Source organism: Typopeltis vanoorti, chromosome 19 (genome assembly GCF_054136105.1).
Source record: "Typopeltis vanoorti isolate ZY-2024b chromosome 19, IOZ_Tvanoo_1.0, whole genome shotgun sequence".
Taxonomy (NCBI): domain Eukaryota; kingdom Metazoa; phylum Arthropoda; class Arachnida; order Uropygi; family Thelyphonidae; genus Typopeltis; species Typopeltis vanoorti.
Genome location: NC_143567.1, coordinates 12863608 through 12882198, shown reverse-complemented (window position 1 = coordinate 12882198; position 18591 = coordinate 12863608). Strand labels below are relative to the sequence as shown.

The 18591-nt window shown below is 37.5% G+C and overlaps 1 protein-coding gene across 3 annotated transcripts in view; it reads left to right on the top strand.

The window, feature by feature from the left end:
* Positions 1-18591, top strand: part of Herc4 (HECT and RLD domain containing E3 ubiquitin ligase 4) — a 604012-nt gene that overhangs the window by 105281 nt on the left and 480140 nt on the right. For all 3 annotated transcript variants that reach the window (XM_090409674.1, XM_090409672.1, XM_090409675.1), the window contains one exon: positions 609-739. In XM_090409674.1, coding sequence (XP_090265800.1) covers positions 609-739 — 131 coding nt within the window. The remainder of the gene's footprint in view (positions 1-608; positions 740-18591) is intronic.

Genomic DNA, 18591 nt, shown 5'->3' with positions numbered 1-18591 from the left:
TACCATTCATGCTTCTGTTTTTGGGATGTTCCCTCTTTTCCATGGTGTGTTCATTCTTCTCACAGTTTATCTTGCTGTTGTATTAAGCATGCAATTGTAGATTTCAGTTTCCACTTTGCAATCTGACAGAAACTAACAAAAGTGACACAGCACTAAGTGTCAAGTTTATATCAGTCCTTCGAAGTCTCAAGTAACACAGTTACTAAAACAATATTTGTGCTTTCTAGGACAATGTAATGGATTTTTTTTTGACTCCAGAAGCAGGCTTCAAGTTTTACCTTATCCAAAATTCAAGTGCATAAATTTTCTTTACCCCCCCCCCTCTCTCTCTTGAAAAATTACATTATTGGAGTTATGTCGCTCTTCTTGCAAATGTGATATCTTGAAAATTATCCCAATAAAAGAATCGAAATAGTTAGTTAATATATATATATATATATATATATATATTATATCAAGTGTTATTTTAGCTTAGTTTATACTGGGATTGTCTTATTCTTGGTGCATTGTTTTAATTTTCTGCGTAAATAGAGTTATTGGCAAACAACTACCATTCTCAGTCAAAGCATTTGGCAACAATTCAGACAGTGTATTTTTTCCTTGTATAGGAAGGTGGAATTTTTACTTTTGGAGCTGGAATGTATGGACAGTTAGGTCATGGTTCTAAATCCAATGAAATACTACCTCGTAGGATATTTGAACTTATGGGAAGTGTTGTAACTCAGGTAACATGCGGAAGGTGAGTTTACATTCAAAATACTAGACAGTTCAATCTTCTTAAAAAAATTTTTTTATTAATGTATAAGTAATCTAACTTTTATCATGCATAATGTAAGGAAGCATTGAATGCTTCTGATGAGAAACACGTATGCATGCATAGTACATTAGCTACATGTGTCATAAATGACAACCTCATAGACAATGCTGATATATGGGCTACTTGTGCTTTGTTAGAGATTTTGGTTGTCCAGAATAGTATTTCACAATGATGAATATTGGAATTATAAATTTGGGTTATTTGTGGATATATTACTACTTCCAAGGATGCCCTCTTGTCCTTTACCCACCCTCCATAGAACGAAACATTCCATCTACTAAAATCCTGTATGATTCTTTCAGAAGTTTGTAAGCCTCAATCATAGCACCCTCTTTTTCTCCTGTTTGTTAGTGTCTGCAATCTACAAATTCTGGATCAAGGGACATCGGAAATGGACCCTCGACTGATGGAAGAAGGTCTCTGGAGCAGTGTTCTCATTTCCTACTGCACCATGCAGATGGCTGGGTTCTCATTTGGCATTAAACAGCATGAAGCCCAATCCCCTGGTTGCACAGTTGGGGTTCAACAGGCCAGTGGAGGTGGTGTTATTGTTGGCTAACAGATCCTTTTAGCATTCACCATTCAGTGTTTGTGGGAAGATAACCAATGGACCTAGGGTGAGCTTTTTCCTGGCATGCCCTAGGTCCATTGGTTATCTTCCCACAAACACTGAATGGTGAATGCTACAGGAATCTGTTAGTCAACCATCTCCATTCATATCTGCAGGAGGTCTACCTCAACCACAGTGCCATCTTTCAAGAGGACAACACACCTTGTCATTGGGCTTGTAAACTAGTGAGTGGTTGGAGGAACATGACAATGAATTTGCCACATTGCCTGTGTCTTCGAACTCCCCCGACTGTAGCCCATTTGGGCACATGTGGATATGTTAGAACTAGGTGTGAGAACTGCTGATCCTCCTCCATGGAATGAGCATGAACTGATGGAGTTGCCACAGTGGACATGGGTCGAGTTACGCATGGAGGATGCTTGACACCATCTGTGAGCCATGATTATACAGAGAGGTGGATCACCATTTATTAGGTGGGTGTTCCTAATTCAAAGCTAACTTACACTATAGTCTTGTCAAAGGAACAGGCAATTCAGCTGAACACTTTTTTAGTTTCCATGCTGATATCACATCAATCCCTGTTGCCAAATTCTTCAGTTTGTGCAACAGCTCTAGTACCTCCTCCTTTATACACCCAAGTTTCTTCTTCTGGTGAAGAAGTACTAGTCAGTGCAATATTGTGTACACCAGGCTGATAACTTTTTTCTGCATTCAGTAGAGTTATTCTTTCCTTTACATTCAACTAAAGACAACACTTTAATACAAGCTAAAGACAACCCAAAAGAATTCTTTTGGGTTGTCTTTAGCTTGTAGAGTCTGTTTCTTTTTATATTCAGACTTAGCTTTCCTCACAACACTTGTTACTCTTCTGGTCTGCTCCTGATAATTTTCATAAGTGACATCATCCTTATGCACAAGGTATTGCTTCCACATCATTCTTTTCTTACAAATCGTTTGCTTAATAAGATTACACATAATTTCACCCCTGCCTTATTTATTCTCTGAACTCTAAGGATACATTCTGATATCGAATCATTTAAGTTTTTTTTTATGTGCTTTCCACGAACTGTTTCTCCCCATAGATACCATAGTATAGGACCCAGCATACTCCTCAGTCGGTCATAATTTCCTGCTTTGTAGTTCAGCATCTAACATTTTTCTGAATGGAACATTCATAAATTTAGAAACTTCTCAAGCGAGTACTACATGACCACTGTCACCAACCAGAGGCAGGATAGTTAGGTCTTTAACTGAACCCCCCCCCCTCTGACATTATAATCAAGCCTAACACTCTTTGACCTCGAGTTCCTCCTGTACCATGCTGCTTGAGGAAGTTATCTTGCAACAGCTCAATAAATTCAGTTTCAATCTTCTCGTGAGATTTTACTGCTTCCCAAACTGTGTGTCAATGATTAAAGTCTCCCATTATGATTATTCATTTCTTCCCAATCATCCTTATTTAGGATGCATTTCTTTGCCACTAGCAACCAATCCACTAGATCTATAACAACATCTTACTATATATAATAAATTTAGTTTAATCCTTTATCCAAGTGTGCGCAAACAAAGTTTGTGCTTGAAAGTATCTTCAGGACTGGGGCAAAGTGGTACAACACCGGGCGACTCCTTGAAAAGGTGGAGCAAGCTACCAACACTCCTATCTCAGTATCTCCCACAATGCAAAACACATCTCCTTGCAGATATGTATAATGTTATGCATTAAGGGAAGGGCCACTATCCAGACTAGTTTCGACCTTTATTGAGGTCTTTTCAGTGGGAGCCAGGCCCAAGTGTAGATACCAAGGCAGAAGCATTAGCAAGGTCATCTCCTCCTATAGGAGTTGCCAAACGGTGTCCCACCTTTTTTTATTAAATTACTCTGGATTTAGAGAAAGATGTTAAAAGTTTATTTTTCACTTGGTCAGACTATAATAAATTTAGTTTAATCCTTTATCCAAGTGTGTGCAAACAAAGTTTGCACCTGAAAGTATCTTCAGGACTGGGGCAAAGTGGTACAACACCGGGCGACTCCTTGAAAAGGTGGAGCAAGCTACCAACACTCCTATCTCAGTATCTCCCACAATGCAAAACACATCTCCTTGCAGATATGTATAATGTTATGCATTAAGGGAAGGGCCACTATCCAGACTAGTTTCGACCTTTATTGAGGTCTTTTCAGTGGGAGCCAGGTCCAAGTGTAGATACCAAGGCAGAAGCATTAGCAAGGTCATCTCCTCCTATAGGAGTTGCCAAACGGTGTCCCACCTTTTTTATTAAATTACTCTGGATTTAGAGAAAGAAGTTAAAAGTTTATTTTTCACTTGGTGAGACTATAATAAATTTAGTTTAATCCTTTATCCAAGTGTGTGCAAACAAAGTTTGCACCTGAAAGTATCTTCAGGACTGGGGCAAAGTGGTACAACACCGGGCGACTCCTTGCAAAGGCGTCGCCCTTTGCAAGGACTTTTTTTATAATAGAATGACAACTGAGTTGGATAAAGGAAATAGTTGCACAATGATACTGCTAAATTTTGCAAAGGTGTTTGACAACATACCACATGGAACTCTATTTTGCAAACTGCAACAAATGGAGATGGATATCAGGGTAGCTGATGGACAGATACCAAACAGCAGTATGTGGAGTAGCAGAATCCAGGAGAAGGCAGGTGAATAGGGATGTGCATGGGTTCTGAGAAAAGAGAAAGATTAGGGGAGTGAACAGATAGCATCAGTGGCAGAATCATATTAGAAATGAAGGTAATTGGGAGGGACTTGAAATTGTTAGCTTTCAGGAAGATTTCTGTGGGCAGAGCAAATGGAAGTGGAAAGCTTAGTAAAACAACTGCTTATTTGTCTGAATGCCTTAGAATACTGAAATATAAGATCTGACAATATTGGATTCCTCAGATGACAGAATAATTTGAAGGAAAATTGTTGATATGAAGTTAGCAATGATGTAAGCCTGGAATGTAGTATTGTCATACTATCCTATACACCCTTTCTCCTGAAGGTACATATCATTAACTTAATAATAATGTTGAAAATCTGATCCTAACAACATTGTATGAAGTTTTTTGTGGTGATCATCTGTAGAAAGATTTTCTTGAAGATACTTCACATGTAAACTTTGTTTGCTCAACCCTTAATTAATTGTTTAATCCTTAACCCAAATTTAAATTTGGGTTAAGGATTAAACAAGACTATAATTTTTTAGTAAGTATAATTTACCAAACAACCTCTATTTGATCTGAATCCAGCTTGTTTTTCAAGTTCCCTTTCACAGTCTTTTTTAGCTATTTCTGAAGTATGCAAGTATTGCTGGAATCTTACATTCACTTTATTTCCCTTTTTATCGATGGGTATTATAAGTGCTCTTCTTCAATCCTATGGAATTTGATCTTCTGACTAGGACTTTAGAATTATTGCAGTGCAGCCACTTTTAAACCTTTACGCCTCCATGTTTGAATATTTCCATTTGAGTCATCTGCTCCAGCTGCAGTTCCACATTTTGGTTTTCTGATTGCATTATTTCTCCTGAAATTTTCTACTTCTCTTCTGTCACTATTTGTTTAATTTAGCAATAAATCAAAATAATTATCCCAGACTTATAGAATATGTTTAGATTCAGTTTTCACATCACCTTCATCATCTTTGATTTCTTTTTATGGTGAACTTTCCTCCATTTCTAAGCATATCATGTTACCTCTGGAACATTTTGCTATCTTTCCAATATCTCTCTTCTGCATTCTTACCAAAGTCTTCTCATAACTTTTGTTTGGCTACTCTTACACAAAGCTTAGATTTCTAGCATTTTTTTCTGTATCCTTATAGGATCTGATGACTTAGTTGCTAAGGGCTTTCTTCTTTTGCAGTACTGCCTGTTTAACTTCTTGTGTCTACTATCGAGTTCTGATTTTTCTATCCTTTGGTGATAACTGCATGCCTCCTTAGATGAAATGGTCAGAATTTGCCACTGAAGCTCTAAGGTTTGGTTCCTGTTTTCAAACTTTTCCATTGTTTCTTGAATAGTTGTTATGTTCCATCGAGTTGTTTTCGACTCCTGCTGATCCCATGAATATACATTCTCCATTCAGATCTGTCCCATGACCATGTCTTTCAGAATTTCCAAGCGCACTCCAGTTGCTTCTTTAATTCCACCCACCCAGCTAATTCTTGGTCTTCCTCTTCTCCTGCTTCCATCAACTTTAGCAAGCATCATCTTCTCCAGACTGTCATTTGCTCGCATAATATATCCGAAGTATGACAATTTTTGCTTGATGATCATAGCTTCGAGGGAGCAGTCTGGCTTTATTCTGCCTATCACTGATTTATTGGTTTGCTTTGCAGTCCATATTTTTCTTTTCAATATGTTTGTTTTTAACCTGCTAAAAATTATGTGATGGTCGATTTCAAGATTATACAAAGGATATGAAATTGGAAATGACCATCACATAATTTATGTTGAAACATCACATGTTTCAGCATAAATATGTGCCCAAGCTTGACATGGAGAGAATCGGAACAAAAATGAAAACTATATTGACTATACTAGCATTGATAGTGCATAGATATCTTCACACTGGCACTATCAATGCTAATATAGTCAATGGAGTTTTCATTTTTGTTCTGATTTCTTTCCATGTCAAGCTTGGACACATTTATGTTAAAACATGGTATTAATGATGACTAATCTGTGTTCGAAAGAAATCCAGCAGCCACTTATCATTATTATTAGCTTTGTCCTTTTTTCCAAATTTGCCCAAAACATTTTTATATGCCTGGGATTCATTTCTTACCTTGCTGTTTAGATACCAACAAGAACTCAGTCAATCCACATAGATCTTGGTCCTCTGTGGGTATTTTCCCTCTCATCTTGGTATCAAACACCTGTTTTTGCTAACCTTTCTGCTCCCATTCTGTTTTAAGTGACTACGCTATCTTAGATTAGTCCTGATCACAGATTTTTTAATGCTGACAATGTGAAGTTCATTCCTAACATCTTAATTTTTAATATGAATCTGCCATTGATACCTCAGGCCCCTAATTTTTCTTAGATCCCTCATATCTGTAGTCTTGATCAAGTGTTTTATTTCTAATCCAATTCTCGGATCCATAACTTAAAACTGGTTTGAACATTGTCTTATACTGCTACTTTAGTGTTTTGGCTAATTTCTTTCATGTTCGATATAAATTTATTCAGCTGATTCCCTCATCATATCAGCTTTGCTTATTCTATTATATATTTCAAGATTTAACTTGCCATCTTCACTAAACACTGTGCCTGAAATATTTTACCTGCGGTATAGTATGCAAATTTCAGCTGCATTCAGAATGAAGCTGAAATTTTCTATTTTCCTGTCTATTCTCATAGTTTTAGTCTTTTATTGCTGATTTTAATGTCACGTTTGTTGTAGCTGTTATTCAAATTCTGCAGGGAATCCTGGAGATTTGCACTGGATGCATTTAGGAATGCATGGATGCACTGGATTCCTTGATAAGACTGCACTTTGATTTTTATGTGCAGATTTGGTCTCCCAGGTTCCATATGGATAAAGAAGCTGTGGAAGGGGTGCAAAGAAGAGTTACAAAGATTATATCCTGATTATGGAATTTACATTATGAGGACAGATTTTGAGTATGTGGATTATAGACTCCGGTTAAAAGAGAATGAGGAATGATATGATAGAGGTCTATAAACTTCAAAAATGAGTGTTATAGGATATTGTCCTATAACACTCATTTTTGAAATTTTTTTGTTATATGGAAGGTGGGGAGAGAACACGCGCATCCATGGAAGCTAAAGCTTGCAGTCAAGAAAGGGATAAGAGCTCGGTTTATCTCTTACAGAGCAGTAAGTGGAATAGTTTGCTTTTAGGGGTAGTGAGTGCACCTAGTGTGAATGAATTTAAGGGAAGGTATGACAGTTAGTTTGGGTGATTTATAGTCTCTCTTGATGGGTCCTTGGAGGTCTCAGATAATAATAATAATAATAACTCTGCTCCTCATAAATCCACTGTCTGGCTATGCTATGTAGATGATGTGTTCTCCATTTGGCCACATGGCCTGGATACGTGCCACAATTTCTTAACACATCTAAACAATTGACACCTCAGGATCCAATTTACCTTAGAAAGAGAAAACAACAATCTCCCATTTGTAAACACTGATTACACGCCAGCCTGATGGATCCCTGGTATTCTCCATTTACAGAAAACCTACACATACAGAAGACACATTCACCAGTGGTCACACTCCCTTCAATATGGGATTCTAAAAACCCTTGATAATAGTGCCCTAACTTGACCATAACCTCGACACTTTCTTAGCCATACGTGTGTAGAGGCTTAAGTGCTGTGAGGACATAATGTTGGAGGCTTAATGGATTTTTTACAACACTCAAAAAGAATTAAAATAGACTTTAATACTTCCTATATTTCGTCCTAGTCACTAGGACATCTACGGGGATTACAAAAAAATTAATGTAACATATGCACAAATAACAAACAATACTAAGCCCAACCACATGGGTGACACTAAAGTCCTATCTAGGTAGAGCGCCCTCTAAGGGCAGTAATAGGTGGCCTGGAATGTAAGGTGGGAACTCTGGTGATGAGTGTTTCCCAAATCTTCGGAAGCTTAATGCACCCATATTTGAAAGATCAGCTCCCTCCTCTCTCTCTGCCTGGAGTTTACAAAGTACCCTGTTCCTGTAAGCTGGCGTACTTTGGACAGACAGGCAGATCAGCATCCATCCGTCTAGAGGAATACAAGTCTTACATCTTCAAACACAACTATGGCCATTCAGGCTTGGCTGACCATGTTTTGGACACCACCCACAGAGTATCATGGAAGAAAACCACCATGCTCCACCACAGCAAATTCAAGAAAGAGAGACTTTTCTTAGAAGCAGCAGCAGCTCTCAAAAACCAACCAAATCTCAATAAATATGGGTGCATTAAGCTTCCGAAGATTTGGGAAACACTCATCACCAGAGTTCAGACCTTACATTCCAGGCCACCTACTACTGCCCTTAGAGGGCGCTCTACCTAGATAGGACTTTAGTGTCACCCATGTGGTTGGGCTTAGTATTGTTTGTTATTTGTGCATATGTTACATTAATTTTTTTGTAATCCCCGTAGATGTCCTAGTGACTAGGACGAAATATAGGAAGTATTAAAGTCTATTTTAATACTTTCTTAGCCAATGGTTACAATCCCAAAAAATCCAAAAAATATTAAAACCCTGTAACCACAACCCTACCTTCCCCATCCTATTCAGAGCAGAGATTACTCAAGATCTCTCACCATTTCATATATGAAATGGTGAGAGATCTTGAGTAATCTCTGACATCCAAAATATTTATAAAAACCCTAAGGAAATACAACCTCACCACTACTTACAGACAACATAAAAAATTGGCATCTCTTATCTACTCCACCAACGACCACCCACATTCCGTAGACCTACCCGGTGTCTTTCAGGTCTCTTGCAGTTCCAAACTGTGCTACTATTGCAAAACAGTCAATATCAGAATTTCTGAACACAAGGTCTACATCTGGTTCCACCAATATAGCAACTCAGTACTTGCTAACCATGCTTGGGACACCCACCACAGGATATGCTGGAAGAAGGCCACTCGATTACACTGTGGCGAATACAAATATAAAAAGCCATTCCTTGAATCTGCATCAGCCCTTATAAACTTTCCAAATCTGAACAAATTTGGGTGCATGAGACTGCCTCAAATTTGGGAAGCATTCAACCTAATTTAGGACTAGAAGCACTGTTTAGGACTCTAGGCTCAGCTTGGGTTGCCTTTCTTCAGTCTCATTTGACCAGTGTTAGTGCTGTGCGCACATATTGTTTTTTGCACTATCTGACAATGGCAATGTAATGTTGCTGAAATATAGGAAAGTATTAATTAAAATTTTTATAATTAATATTTTAGTATATGTTGTTATTTTCTGAAAAATAATAGTTATGGGCAGAGTAATAGTTAATCAAGGTGATGTGGAGTGTGCGGGATGATTTAAATAAGCTGTCAGTATGGGCCAAAGATAATGGGTATCAATTTAACATGGAGAAATGTAACACTATGCATTTTGGGATAGATAGATTACAAACTGTGTACCACATAGATGGAACTGTATTCTAGGAAATAGGCAAAACTAGGGTTTTTTTTTGGGGGGGGGGAGGTAAATAGAGATTTGAAGTTTAGAGGTATATTGCTAAGGTTAAGGGTAGCTCATGAGATTACTTGGCTGTTGAAGAACACACTAACAAATAAAAATAAAGAAGTTGTTATTCATTCCTCTGATATGTCCACATCTGGATTTCTGTGCTCAGGTCTCATGTCCTGGGTTCCTTGAAGATGTGGTGGAGAGGATCTAGAGGCAAGTGTTCAAGATGGTGAGTGGTCTGTGGAATGCTGCCTATGAGTACAGATTTGAGGGGTTTTTGTGTTGCATAAGTTGATTTACAGGCAAAAAAAGAAAAAAAAAGAGGGATATCATAGAAACATTTAAGTTACTTAAAGGATTTTATAAGATTAATGCAGGGGAAATGTTTCAGGACTAGGCTACAAGGGGCAGAACAAGAGATCATTCCTGGAAGTTAGGGGTGTGAGGATTAGATTTTTGCTTGGAGAGTGGGGAATAAATGGAATGAGTTGCCAGAGACAGTTATGAGTGCTTTGTCTGTTAATTAATAGGTTCAAGGAGACGTGATAGATACTCTGTAGATAGTTTGGGTATCCAGTGATGAGTCTTTGCACTCGGTTGCGACACCTGTATAGTAATAATAATAATAAGTTTCAAGTATGCTAATCAGGTCTTCAGACCAAATTCCTCCGAGGGACTACAGATGATTATAAGGACTTAAGCCAGAAACACCCTCTCTATTAAAGGTTTAGCCTAGTTCATTCTTTAAGAAATTATTTCATGACTTTGAATCATCTCACAGATTAACTGCAATCAATAATGTCTTTTCAGTTTTTCACTGGGGAAAATTTCCCCCTTTTTATGTTATTAAGTATCTAATAAGTTAAAAATTTTACTCTTCTAGTGCTTAAAATGTACTTATCCTTTTCTAGTATGAAATGGGGATTTCTGTAGATGTTGTCACTATAGGCAGCATCCAGTTGGGTGAATTATGCGAGCCACTAAAAAAGAAGATTGTGCTTAATGTAATTTCCTTATTTGTGTTTTATATGAGGTGTCGCTATTAAATAACAAGACTGGTTGCAAAATGTGGTTTATTACTACAATTGTACAACTTAATTGTTATCCCCTTCAACATACTTCCCTACTCTGTCTATACACCGTTGCATACGAATTTTCCATTGTTGGAAGCAGTGCTGCAAGTTATCTGCTTCAGTAGCGCTGCCGTTTTCTCCTTTACCTCATCCACTGACTGAAAATAGTGTCCTTCAATGCGAATTTCAACTCTGGAAAAAGGGTAAAAGTCACATGGACTAAGTCCGGTGAGTAAGGTATCCAAAAACACTGGGATCTTCTTATCAGCCAGATACTGCTTTAAAGACAGATGTGGACTGCGTTACATCCCCCCCCCTTCTATAGTTATGTCTATTTTATTGTTAAATTATATTTCTTCCTTCCTTTATCTCACTTCTATTATATGCTCTAATTTTTCTCTTAACTTGGGGCCGTATTTTATTATAAGGATATGGTTCGTGAGTTGAAAGCAAAGAGATTCCCACTAGACAATTGCAATTCCTTTGTTTCTGAGCTAGTGTTGGTTCTTACTTCGAACTCAGGGAAAATTTCTATTTAGCTCCACCACCCTAAATTCTAGATTTTCAAACAGTGAAGAATCAAAGAACCAGTACCGAGCTCTGAACTATATCCTTAATTTGTGAATCTTATAAAGAATATCTCAAGTCTCAAATCTATCCCTATCTCAGTTTACAGTCGTGACCTCCTTTCCAAAATACCTCCGGCTGTGGTTCGATTTTTATGGGGGGTGCAGTAGAAAATGATTTCAGGCAAGGCAATTGTTAAATCAAAAGAAAACATTTAATTATGCACTAAACAAATTACAAATCATGAATAAGTCAGACATATGTTCACTTCTAAATCAATTTCAGTTAAATCATAAGCACTCAATCTCTCTAATTCTTTCTTAACAAGCTTCGGTAACAGTTCCACGTGGCACTCGAACAATGGTGAAACAAAGGCTAATATCTCAACACTATTAACTCTGTCACGCATTAACTTCGATGTCATTTTCAGAAAAAATATATACACTCAATTTTTCTAACTTCTATCTTAAACAAGCATAGGTATCAAAGTCCACTTAGCTTTCAAACAAAGGTAATACAAAGATTAATGATACCATACTGCTAAGGTTATGCACTTCACAGACGTTTAGGTCATGCTCTAATTTTCTACATTCATGTCTTGGAATTTAGAAAGAAACCTAGTTTGTTTCTCTAAACTAGGTTTCTAGAGTCCTTATGCGAAATCACAATATTCTAGTCTTAAACGTTCTATTAAGGTTACAATCACTCTTTCTGCACACTTTCAATGAACAAAGAAAAGATTTCTAGATTACCATCCTGTTGGAATCTGCTGGAAAATCATACACATCTCAATACAGCTTCAGCTTCAGATTTATTTCTGGTTCCGTTTGACCTGCAGTTTCCTTCTCGTCAGACTTGGGCTAGATGAATCTCAGACACTGAAGACACGTGCTTGCCTTTCACTGGTTACCAGGTTTAAGCAAAACTCTACTGTCTGTACTGTATACCGGACCTCAGCTCCGCTGAACGAATTTTCTATCGGCAGATTCTCAAGGACTGCTCGGCATTCTTTCCTCGCTTGTGGCCCGATGCTTCATCCAGAGAACTGGGACGAACATTGGGGCATGGAGAGTATTGCTCCCACAAGAGCGGATGACTGACCGGCAAGGGACTCTGGCTGGAGAGCCAACGAACGAGGGAAAAAACTCCGATCCGGCGCTGCGTTGCCTTTTTAAATTACACGCCCCCTACACTTCTGTACTATGTCATATCCTTTTCCTTCCTTGCTCACTTCAAAGCACAACTCCTTTCACTAGCGTCACATTCTCCCCTAGTAATCACTTTCGTGGTGGTGGTGGTGTGGTTTAGTCGCATGCCTTCCCTTCATGGTCAATGCTTACTCTGGCGCATGTGCATTGCCTCTGGCAATCGATCTTTGACCCGTTAGACCTTTACTCAGTGGTGCACAAACACTCATGTTATTTTTAGCAAAGCTCAGGCAGTGGACTTAATTACAACAAAATACATTATAATATTAAGGGATAAATAACAGAATTCTAAAATTACTAAATTGTCTGGCACCTTTACATTAAATTTAACCTGCTTGACACATCATTATGTGCAAAGTTTTAAAATGCCTGTTAAGCTCTGAAGAAACTATAAGTTAACTTCTTTTAGTTTTATTCAGAACTTAACAGCTGGAACGTTGTCCTTATGAAGAAACCAAGCATTGTTCTTCCACAGATCGGGTCTCTTCTTCCTCACTCATTCTCTCAGCTTGACCAGAACCTCAAGGTAATAATGTTAACTGTCTGTAAACTTTTACCTTTTTCCAAAGTTGAAATCCACATCGAAGGGCACCCATTTTTAGGCAGTGGATGAGGTAAAGGAGAAAACATCAGTGCTACTGAAGCAGATAACACCTTATAACTTGCAGCACTGCTGCCAACAATGGAAAATTCATATGCAATGGTGTATAGATAGAGGAGGGAAGTATGTTGAAGGGGATAACAATTAAGTTGTACGATTGTAATAATAAAGGATATTTTTGCAACCTGTCTCGTTATTTAATAGCCACACCTTGTATATATGCAGAGCTGTTGACTGCACTCCAAGTTTTCCCAAGTTTCTAGGTGAACTGCTAATAAAAACAGAAATTCTACTACTTGTCTAGTATAATATACTACTCAGCCAGGGAAAGAAATTGCAACAATTATCTCAACTGTAGAGTTATAATAAATATATGCTGATGTTATAATTTGGCATATTTTATATACTTGTAGAAGTAAGGAGATTTTGCAGACAATCACACAAAATAAGTGCACTTTGTTATAGCATTCATGTATAGTGACAGTATCATTATCAAGCAATCGAAACTAGAGTTTTGGTCACTTATATAGACATAATTTTATTTTTTTCCCATTAAACAGTTATAAAACACACACACACACACACACACAATGAAATTTTTCCATGAAGTTGTTCATTATATTAAATTCAATGCATAATTTCCATTATATAATAATATATATAAAATAACCATTATTTTAATGAAAAAATTGATGATTTATTCCATTCCCTCAGAAATAAGATATTTCTACCCTCCCCAACCCAAAGTAATATAATTTATAACTTAAATTTAAAACGAAATAACAGTACATTATGTATGTATATATTGCCATAGTAATGAATTTAGTACTGTATATGATAAAAAATTATATCACTACACCATACATTATTACTAAATTAGGTAACTTAATGAGGCACAACATGACTGCTCCCAGTGAGCAATAATATATACAAAAATAAATCCAAGGGGTGCTTAAGGGTCAAAGCTGTATAACTGAGAGGAGATCTCCACATAGCCTTTAAAGGAATGCAGAGAACCGACCGGGGCTTCTGACCTAATGTCCAATCCTCACCTTCTTGTGGTGCACCTTGTTGGGTATCTACCTGAATACAGAACGAATGACGATGGGCTGGCAGTTTCGGATTTAGCTTACCAAATTGTATTCTTATTGGCTTAAACCAAATTATAAAATGATGGTACAGCATGACAAAATTTCATGACGGCTGGGGCTTCCCCTGGTTAAACAAGGCCTCTGTTGTTTTCACCAGGGAACCAGGGTGAACAGTGAAAAGTCAGTTACTGGAACAAATCTGAAAAAACACGCCAACTCAACATCACCACAGTTCTAGATTGGTACTATCAAAATAAGAAGCCTGAATGGCAAACAAATGGACCTAGATGAAGAATTAAATAAGTACCAGATCGACATAATAGGGGTGACTGAAACAAAAAAGACAAAAACTGGTGAGATCTTTCTGAGCAATAAATACAAAATGTTATATTCAGGAAATGTATTCAACACAGTATTCAATACACCATAGTATTCAACACAAAATATGAGGCTAATCTTCTTGAATGGCAGGCAGTCTCAAGTAGAGTAATGTGGGCAAATATGAGAATGGGGAACTGGACAATGAGACTTATTTGTGCCTATGGTTCCACAGAAGGTTCTACTAAGGTAGAAGTGGAGGAATTTTTTGAGTTCTTAGAAAAAGCAACTGACACAATGAAAAAGGAAAAGTTGGTCCTTGTTGGGGATCTAAATAGCAGAATAGGAAATAATTGTGAGACATACAGAAATATTTTGGGAAAATTTGGAGAAAAGAGCAAAGCTAATAATAATGGCAAATATCTGTTGGATTTCTGCTCAGGACCTGGACTGGTTATTACTAACACCATGTTCCAACATAAAAATGTGCACAAATTCACATGGAGAGAAGAGGCAAGAAATAAGAAAAGTCTCATTGACTATGTTATTGTTGATAGTGATGTTTTCTCCCTGGTGCAGTACACCAGAATGTACAGAGGTTTTGAAATTAGAAGCAATCACTATTTAGCCTTGAGCAGGATAAAATGAATTTCATACTTGAAAAGAATAACATGTAAGAAAGTTTTAAAGCAAATAAAAGTTGTGCAGCTCTCAGATGTAAACTGTAGATTAAAATACAGAAAGATTATTGAAGAAAAAATGAAAGAGTTTTAAAACAGGAACCAAACCTAGGAGATTCAGTGGCAAGCCTTGAAGAAAACCCTGATTGATTCAGCCAGAGAGGCATGTGGTGAGGTTGTCTGCAAGGATAGAAAAATGAGAACTCCATGGTGGACACAGGAAGTTAAAGAGGCAGTGAAGGAAAAGAAGAAAGCATATCAAAAGTTCCTGGCAAATAAGTCAGCTTGTGCTCTTAGAGAATACAGAGACAAATGCAAGAATGCTAAACACTGTGTAAAACTAGCTAAGCAAAAGTCATGGGAGGACTTTTGCAAGAATATAGAAAATAAATATCAAGAAGGTGGCAAAATATTCTAGAGGTTGTTGAAGAAGCTTAAGAATGGAGGAAAGAGTGCTGTAAAAGGAGTTAGAGATGATAAAGGTGACATGAAAACAGAAGAAAAAGATATCCTTGAAGTATGGAGTGATTACTTCGAAAAATTGCTAAATAAAACAAGCAATGATCGCTCAGTGGTAAAAAACACTGACCAGGCATACAGTCAGGAATACATATCCATACTTGAAGTAGAAAAAGCCATCAAAGGCTTGAAATGTGGAAAGGCAGCAGGAGTAGATGATATTTGACCAGAAATGCTGAAGTATGGTGGTATAAAAGTCTTACAGTGGCTGCACTGCATAATTCAGAGAGCTTAGACAGAGGGACGAATTGCCAATGATTGGAGTAGAGCTCTCATAGTACCCTTATATAAATAGGGAAATAAAACTGAATGTGAGAATTGCAGAGGTATTTCCCTACTGAGTGTTCCTGGCAAGATCTATGCAAGTATACTTGAGAAACGGTTGAGAAGAATTGTGGAAGAAAAGCTTGGTGAAGAACAAGCTGGATTCAAGCCAAATAGAGGCTGTCAAATTAGATCTTCACTTTACGACAAATAGTCGAGAAAGCATGGGAATATAACAAAGATCTGTATTTAAGTTTTGTCGATCTGGAAAACGCATATAACAAGGTGCCAAGAGAGAAGCTATTCAATACACTGCAGTTATATGGTGTCAGTGGGGCATTATATCAAGCAATAATACTTAGTCTTTCAGTTGTAAGTCAGCAGTTAGAATTGAAAGAAGTACAGGAAGATGGTTTAATGTAAAATCTGGTGTGAGACAAGGATGTACATTATCCCCTCTGTTATTCATTATCTATATGGATCACATTATGAAGGAAAGTGGTATTAAACATGATATCAGAATTGGAGATGTTAATGTCAGCTCTTTGCGTTATACGGACGATGTTATACTTCTAAATAAATCCGCTACAAGTCTGCAAGATTGTCTCATTAAATAGAATAACTTGTAATAGATATGGTATGAAGGTCAGCATTAAAAAGACAAAGACAATGAAAATAGGTAGAATTGTTGAAAATGTCAACTGTGTTGTGAATGGAGAACCTGTGGAACAAGTAAAACATTTCAGCTACTTAGGCACAATTTTTAGTGAAGATGGCAAATTAAATACAGAAATAGACAACAGAATCAACAAAGCTGGTATGGTAGGAAATCAATTGAATAAATTCATATGGAATAAGAGAAAAATTAGTCGGAACACTAAATTAGCTGTATACAAGACAGTGTTCAAACCAGTTTTAACCTATGGTTCTGAGAGCTGGGTCAGAAGTAAAACACTTGACCAAAGTCTAGAGACTGCAGATATGAGAGTCCTGAGAAAGTATGTAGGTGTGAACAGATGACATCAATGGCAGTATCATATTAAAAACGAGGATATTAGAAAAGAACTTGACATTGTCAGCATCTAGGAATGCCTTAGCAGAGCTAATTTCAGGTGGTATGGTCACTTAAACAGAATGGACAAGGGAAGATTAGCAAAAAAAGTTTTCTCTGCCAGGTTGGCAGGAAAACAACCCAGAGGAAGACCAAGATATAGGTGGATTGATACAGTACAAAGTGCCTTAGAAGATAGAAATATAAGATCTGATAATGTTGGAGTCTTGACAAGTAACAGGCTGATTTGGAGAAAAATTGTAGATACGAAGTTAGTAACGATGTAAATTTTTCATGTAATACTATCATATCCTGTTCATCCCTTGAGGGTTTATGTCAGGAATTTGATGATGATGAAATAAATCCAAAGAATATTAAACACTGAGCACACAGTTTAAATATTCACACTGCACAAAAGAAAAACAGAAAGAAAGATGTCCGAGTTCACAGAAAAGAAAACCATCCATGCTACAGCATGCTCATGGGACATACCACACCGTGATTAGCTGACAGACCTTAATAGACCACATTGGTTTCACATAAAATTAGGATTCTTTTCAGTATGTATCATTGTTTTGCAGGCTATTTTAATTGATATTTAGCCTGTATCTTTCCTACTGTTGAGTGAAGCCATTATTATTGAAATATAGATATTTTATATTTATAGCCACTGTTTAAATTTTGGTTCATCTTCCTGCAAAATCCATTGCAAGAAGATTGGATCTACTTCTCCCATGGCAACCCACTCCATATTGGGAGAGTGTATGTATATTTGTATGAATGAATATATGAAGGTAAAAGACAATCACAAACATCCATGCCCTAGACCGGATCTGAACCCACAGCAGCCTTTTGGCTGAAGAGTGGTACACTAACCATTTGCCAAGCAGTTCCGCTAGAGGTCAGTTTGTTAGTGAAAATTTTGTAGTCCAGATATGTGGGTCCCAGTGGTGGCTTGTGGCTTGAAATAGTGTGGATGCTGCAACTTTTTATTAATATTATTATTATTATTATTTCGGGCGACTCCAGGAGTCCTTAGACTCATCGAGGGAGGCCCTAAACATCATGTCCTCACAACTATGCGATTACATTCTCACAGTATCTATCATACCTTGCCTTGAACTCGTTCACCGTCAGCACCCACAACAGACTCTGGCAGCTTATTCCACTCATATACCACTCTAAAAGTAAAGAACCCAACTCTAACACCCCTGCTAACCACACTCTTGCTCAGCTTCCATAGGTGTCCCCTAGTTCTCCCACCACCAGTCCTGATCTCAAAAATATCCTCTGAATTAATCCTATAGAATCCCTTTAGCAATTTGAATGTCTCAATCATATCTCCCCTTTTCCGCCTATCAACTAGTTTCTGCAACCCACAAATCTTCAACCGGTTCTCATATGGTTCATTCCATAGACCTGTTATCATCTTAGTCACTCACCTCTGGATCCTCTCCACCTCCTCCCCATCAAGAAGGAACCGAGTGACCAAATCTGGGCACAGTAGTCAAGATGAGGTCTTATCAAGGCTCGGTACAGAGGTACAATAACTTGCTTGTCTCTGCTCGTCAAGGTATTTTTCAACAACCAAGTGAGTTGATGAGCTGATTTAGCTACTTTTGCAATGTGCCCCCTAAACTTCATCTCCCTG